This window comes from Scyliorhinus canicula, unplaced genomic scaffold, assembly GCF_902713615.1.
Source record: "Scyliorhinus canicula unplaced genomic scaffold, sScyCan1.1, whole genome shotgun sequence".
In the NCBI taxonomy this organism is placed as follows: Eukaryota; Metazoa; Chordata; class Chondrichthyes; order Carcharhiniformes; family Scyliorhinidae; genus Scyliorhinus; species Scyliorhinus canicula.
In genome coordinates, this window is record NW_024055499.1 from 1,948,937 (window position 1) to 1,955,819 (window position 6,883).

A 6,883-nucleotide genomic window follows, 5' to 3' on the forward strand; every position below is an offset into this window, starting at 1 on the left:
GCACACAGACACAGGAGAGAGGCCGCATAAGAACTGGGAGCAGGCGTAGGCCATCTGGCCCCTCGAGCCTGCTCCACCATTCAATGAGATCATGGCTGATCTTTTGTGGACTCAGCTCCACTTTCCAGCCCGAACACCATAAGCCTTAATCCCTTTAATCTTTAAAAAAACTATCTATCTTTACCTTAAAAACATTTAATGAAGGAGCCTCAACTGCTTCACTGGGCAATAAATTCCATAGATTCACAACCCTTTGGGTGAAGAAGTTCCTCCTAAACTCAGTCCTAATTCTACTGCCCCTTATTTTGAGGCTATGCCCCCTAGTTCTGCTGTCACCCGCCGGTGGAAACAACCTGCCCGCATCTATCCTATCTATTGCCTTCATAATTTTATATGTTTCTATTTTTTTAAAATTTAGATTAGCCAATTATTTTTTCCAATTAAGGGGCAATTTAGCGTGGCCAATCCACCTACTCTGCACATTTTTGAGTTGTGGGGGCGAAACCCACGCAGACATGGGGAGAACATGCAAACTCCACACGGACAGTGACCCAGAGCCGGGATCGAACCTGGGACCTCAGTGCCGTGAGGCGGTTGTGCTAACCACTAGGCCACCGTGCTGCCCTATATGTTTCTATAAGATCCCCCCTCATCCTTCTAAATTCCAACGAGTACAGTCCCAGTCTACTCAATCTCTCCTCGTAATCCAACCCCTTCAGCTCTGGGATTAACCTAGTGAATCTTCTCTGCACACCCTCCAGTGCCAGTACGTCATTTCTCAAGTAAGGAGACCAAAACTGAACACAATTCTCCAGTGTGGCCTCACTAACACCGTATACAATTGCAGCATAACCTCCCTAGTCTTAAACTCCATCCCTCTAGCAATGAAGGACAAAATTCCATTTGCCTTCTTAATCACCTGTTGCACCTGTAAACCAACTTTCTGTGACTCGTGCACTAGCACACCCAGGTCTCTCTGCGCAGCAGCGTGCTTTAATATTTTATCATTTAAATAATAATCCCGTTTGCTGTTATTCCTACCAAAATGGATAACCTCACATTTGTCAACATTGTATTCCATCTAGGGCAGCACGGTGGCCTAGTGGTTAGCATAACCGCCTCACGGCGCTGAGGTCCCAGGTTCGATCCCGGCTCTGGGTCACTGTCTGTGTGGAGTTTGCACATTCTCCCCGTGTCTGCGTGGGTTTCGCCCCCACAACCCAAAAATGTGCAGAGTAGGTGGATTGGCCATGCTAAATTGCCCCTTAATTGGAAAAAATAATTGGGTACTCTAAATTTATTTTTAAAAAAACATTGTATTCCATCTGCCAGACCCGAGCCCATTCACTTAACCTATCCAAATCCCTCTGCAGCCTTCCAGTATCCTCTGCACTTTTCACTTTACCACTCATCTTAGTGTCATCTGCAAACTTGGACACATTGCCCTTGGTCCCCAACTCCAAATCATTTATGTAAATTGTGAACAATTGTGGGCCCAACAAGGATCCCTGAGGGACACCACAAGCTACTGATTGCCAACCAGAGAAACACCCATTAATCCCCACTCTTTGCTTTCTATTAATTAACCAATCCTCTATCCATGCTACTACTTTGCCCTTAATGAATTGCATCTTCATCTTGTGCAGCAACCTTTTGAAAATGTAAATCGCTTATTGTCACGAGTAGGCTTTAATGAAGTTACTGTGAAAAGCCCCTAGTCGCCACATTCCGGCGCCTGTCTGGGGAGGCTGGTACAGGAATCAAACCGTGCTGCTGGCCTGCTTTAAAGGCCAGCGATTTAACGCAGTGAGCTAAACCAGCCCCTCCAGTGAGCTAAACCAGCCCCTGTTTGGCACCTTGTCAAAGGCTTTCTGGAAATCCAGATATACCACATCCATTGGCTCCCTGTTATCTACTGCACTGGTAATGTCCTCAAAAAATTCCACTAAACTAGTTAGGCACGACCTGCCCTTTATGAACCCATGCTGCGTCTGCCCAATGGGACAATTGCTATCCAGATGCCTCGCTATTTCTTCCTTGATGATAGATTCCAGCATTTTCCCTACTACTGAAGTTAAGCTCACTGGCCTATAATTTCCTGCTCTCTGCCTACCTCCTTTTTTAAACAGTGGTGTCACGTTTGCTAATTTCCAATCCATAGGGACTATCCCAGCGTCTAGTGAATTTTGGTATATTATCACTAGTGCATTTGCAATTTCCCTAGCCATCCCTTTTAGCACTCTGGGATGCATTCCATCAGGGCCAGGAGACTTACTAATGTAACGTAAGTGGAAATAGGCAGTCTTAGTGATAGCACAGACAGAAGTCCAAAGATGTTCAGGTTAGGTGGATTGGCCAAGTTCCACACGCATGGGTATGGCCTCAACCGGGACCTTAGATTAATGTTGCATTACATTCATGCCCTCAACATCTGGCCTGGGCTTACAAAGTCCTACCAACTGTGCTGGCTTGAGGCAATTCACATCTCTTTAACCTGTGATTATCCCTCTCTCCAATTGCACCATCTGGACCTGTAAAGATTTAATTACCTGCAAAAACTCGCATTCAAAGTATCATCTTGCATCATTGAATTTGTCTATATATGTTTTTTTCATAGAATTTACAGTGCAGAAAGAGACCATTCGGCCCATCGAGTCTGCACCGGCTCTTGGAAAGAGCACCCTACCCAAGGTCAACACCTCCTCCTATCCCAATAACCCCACACAACACTAAGGGCAATTTTGGACACGAAGGGCAATTTATCATGGCCAATCCACCTAACCTACACATCTTTGGACTGTGGGAGGAAACCGGAGCACCCGGAGAAAATCCACGCAGACACGGGGAGGATGTGCAGACTCCCACAGACAGTGACCCGAGCCGGAATCGAACCTGGGACCCTGGAGCTGTGAAGCCATTGTGCTATCCACAATGCTACCGTGCTGCCCTCTTCATTCACCTGAGGAAGGAGTTGCGCTCCAAGAGCTAGTGATGTGACACAAACCTATTGGACTTGAACCTGGTGTTATAAGACTTCTTCTGTGCCCACCCCAGGCCAATGCCGGCATCTCCACATCTAGACCAGTAAAGCAGAGAACCAGGCTGAAGCTCTGGGGATCGGGGTTCCACACGGCAGATCAACTGAGCAACCCAATTCAAGGGCAATTCGAGATGGGTGTAAATGAATAATGAAAATGTCAATCATGTAACTTTTCCACACACAGAAATGAATGGGCTTTGATAATGTTTCTGTGCGGGTTTAAACCAAGGGCCTTTGAGCAAACTTGATAATCACTACACTACAGAAACAGGAAACATCGCTTAGTGCACTGAATGAGAATAGTAAACTATGCGTCCTTATTGCCCTGAAGAACCTGCTGTTGTGGGAGTACAATTTGTCTGAAAATTAGGCAACTGGCGGAGAAATTGATCTGACATTAGAATCATAAAATGCCACAGCACATTAGAAAACCATTCACAACTAATACCTGTGAACTCTGAAAGCGATTCCTGCCATTCTCCATCACAGAGTATTTTGCAAGGTAATGCATTTGTTTAACTATTGAACAATAAATAACAATGATACAACTTATCTGCAAATTTTAATGTGTAACGTCAATAATGTTTCGAATAATAATAATATGGGACATTTGGTGTGTGAGGGGAACGTGATAACCAGTACACTGAAAAAACAGCTGATTGGCAATGAGCCCATTGGACTGGTGTTTGGAAAATATGTTGTGTTATCTGTAAAAGTGATAAAAGTCGAATCAAAATATAGATTGAAAAAGAGCAAATCGATTAGTCTCAATGTCTTTCTCTCTTTCTGTGATCGTGAGGATTCTCTATTCCAATTATTCTTCCAATTTGCTTTTGAAAAAGGAGTTTCTGCAGAATCCTTGCTCAGTTTGATTTAATGACAATGTTCCCCATGTCCAATGACCAGAAGATTTGGACATGAAGATGGTGTAGTTTACGATATAAACATTATGTAATCATGCAATTGGTTTCATATTGAATTTACAAAAGTGTATTTTTCTGCTGAAGCATCTTGTCATTATTTCTGAGTTGATAACAGAATTTAATACATTTGATCTACATCCTGTTTACAGAGTCTGTCTATTAGAGAGGGATTTGTAAAGTGTAACAAAGCCTTCTAGAGATGACTTTGCTGAAGTAGTTTACTTTATTAGATTTCAAATTAACTATGAAATGTAGACATGACCGCCCAGCAAATATCTAAGGGCAAAATGATTTCCTCTCATTCAGTAATAATATCATTCTTATGTTCCTTTGAAAAACATCAAACTATTTTGCTCATTACTCCAAACGTGATATTATTTGATATTTATGTCCTCATCCTAAAATGTGACTCTCTGAAATATACAACATTTAATTGCAAACATGACTGACAAAATAAATCGAGTCACTGGGTAATATATGTTCTGTTGAGTTCATTTGAGATTGCCCATGTCAGTTTTTAAACACAATCAAATATCTTCACAGGTAGGAGATTAAAGAATGATAAGTTTATTATATTTGACCCTCTTTGTTCTGGGTATGAAATGAGATGAGGAGAAATTTCTTCAACCAGATAGTGGTTAGTCTGTGGAAATTCTTATCACAGGATATAGTTGAGGCCAATACGTTCTTTATTTTCAAGAAGCAGTTAGATATAGCACTGAGGGAGAAAGGGATCAAAGGATATGGAGGGGAAAGCGGGATTAGGCTATGGAGTTGGATGATAAGCCATGATCATAATGAATGTCAGAGCAGGTGCGAAGGGCCAAATGGTCTCTTCCTGCTCCTATTTTCTATGTAATCCCTTCACTCACCTAAGAGCAGGTGAACGGTCTCTCCCCAGTGTGAACTCGCTGATGTTTCTGCAAACTGGATAAAGCACGGAATCTCTGTCCACACTGAGAGCAGGTGAATGGCTTCTCCCCAGTGTGAACTCGCTGGTGTGTCTGCAGATTGAATAATTGTGTGAACCCCTTCCCACACTGAGAGCAGGTGAATGGCCTCTCGCCAGTGTGAACTCGCTGATGTCTCCGCAGACTGGATAAATCACTGAACCCCTTCCCACACTGAGAGCAGGTGAATGGCCTCTCTCCACTGTGGACTCGCTGGTGTGTCTGCAGACTGGATAACCAAGTGAATCCCTGCCCACACTGAGAGCAGATGAATGGCCTCTCCCCAGTGTGAACTCGCTGGTGTCTCAGCAGATTGGATAAATCATTGAATCCCTTCCCACACTGAGAGCAGGTGAATGGCCTCTCCTCAGTGTGAACTCGCTGATGTCTCCGCAGACTGGATAAGTCACTGAATCCCTTCCCACACTGAGAGCAGGTGAATGGCCTCTCTCCAGTGTGAATTCGCTGGTGTGTCCGCAGGTTGGATGAATCAATGAATCCCTTCCCACACTGAGAGCAGGTGAATGGCTTCTCCCCAGTGTGAGTTCGCTGGTGTGTCTGCAGATTGAATAATTGTGTGAATCCCTTCCCACACTGAGAGCAGGTGAATGGCCTCTCCCCAGTGTGAACTCGCTGGTGTGACTGCAGACTGGATAACTGTGTGAATCCCTTCCCACACTGAGAGCAGGTAAATGGTTTCTCCCCAGTGTGAACTCGCTGGTGTGCCTGAAGGTTAGATAACTGAGTGAATCCTTTCCCACATTTAGAGCATGTGAACGGCCTCTCCCCAGTGTGAATGCGTTGATGAATCTCTAGCTTAGACGGGACTCTGAATCCCTTCCCACAGTCCCCACATTTCCACGGTTTCTCCATGTTTTAGGTCTCCTCGTGTCTCTCCAGATTGGACAATCAGTGGAAGCCTTGTCTACACACAGAACATGTTCACTGTCTCTCCTCACCGTGAATGGTGTGATGTTTTTTCAGACTGTGTATCTGGTTGAAGCTCTTTCCACAATCAATTCACTGGAACTCTCTCATTCGGGTGTGTGCTGTGTGGGTCTCGGTGCTTTTCCAGTCACACTCATATTTAAAATCTTCTGAAGCCGATAGATCGGACAAACATTTCTCCTTCTCGCCGATGATATTCAGAGCTCAATGATATTCAGATCAGAAGGAATCGAATTAGTTTGTCACATCGCGACATGATGTTTGAGATTATGTCTATAATTCCAGCTCTTCCAATATCTTTTAAAAACAATTAACAAAAGTTATCATTGTTCGTACAGGATAGAAATTCAGAACAGACAATTCTAGTTCCTATGGAATATTATTTCCTCTCTCGTTCTCCAAAAGCTGTAAATATCCATCCCACACAATCTCCCTCCATTCTCACTCTGCTGTATTTAATATTCACCTTCCCAATTCTCCTAAAGGTGCTGATTCATGTTGATTGACAGATCCAAGCTCAGCTCACTGCTTCCTGACCAGGACACAGAGATTAGAATAGGAGCAGGAGTAGGCCATTCAGCCCACCGATTCTGCTCAACCATTCAATGAGATCCTTGGCCGATCTACCTCAACACTATTTTCCCACACAATCCCCATATCCCTCAATATCTTCAACATCTAGAAACCTATCAATATTTGTCTTGAACATACTTGATGACTGAGGCTCCACATTCTTCTGGGACAGAGAATTCCAAAGCTTCACCACTTCCTGAGTGAAGAAATCCCTCCTCATCTCAGCTTTCTCTCTATTTTCCTGCCTGAACCCCATAACCCTTAACTCCATTGTCCATCAAATATCTGTCGAACCCGTGTTTGAATATAATCAATGACCCCCAGACTTGGAGAGGATTATAAGAGATACGATTTATAATCATCTAGATAGGAATAATATGATTAGGGATAGTCAGCATGGTTTTGTGAAGGGTAGGTCATGCCTCACAAACCTTATCGAGTTCTTTGAG

At 43.7% G+C, this 6,883-nt stretch overlaps 1 protein-coding gene across 1 annotated transcript; it reads right to left on the bottom strand.

The window, feature by feature from the left end:
* Nucleotides 1-3,586: 3,586 nt before the first annotated feature.
* Nucleotides 3,587-5,878, bottom strand: LOC119960412 (oocyte zinc finger protein XlCOF6-like). Its single transcript, XM_038788128.1, has one exon. The coding sequence runs from the start codon at nucleotides 5,784-5,786 to the stop codon at nucleotides 4,836-4,838; it is 951 nt and encodes a 316-aa protein (XP_038644056.1). The 5' UTR covers nucleotides 5,787-5,878; the 3' UTR covers nucleotides 3,587-4,835.
* Nucleotides 5,879-6,883: the final 1,005 nt, after the last annotated feature.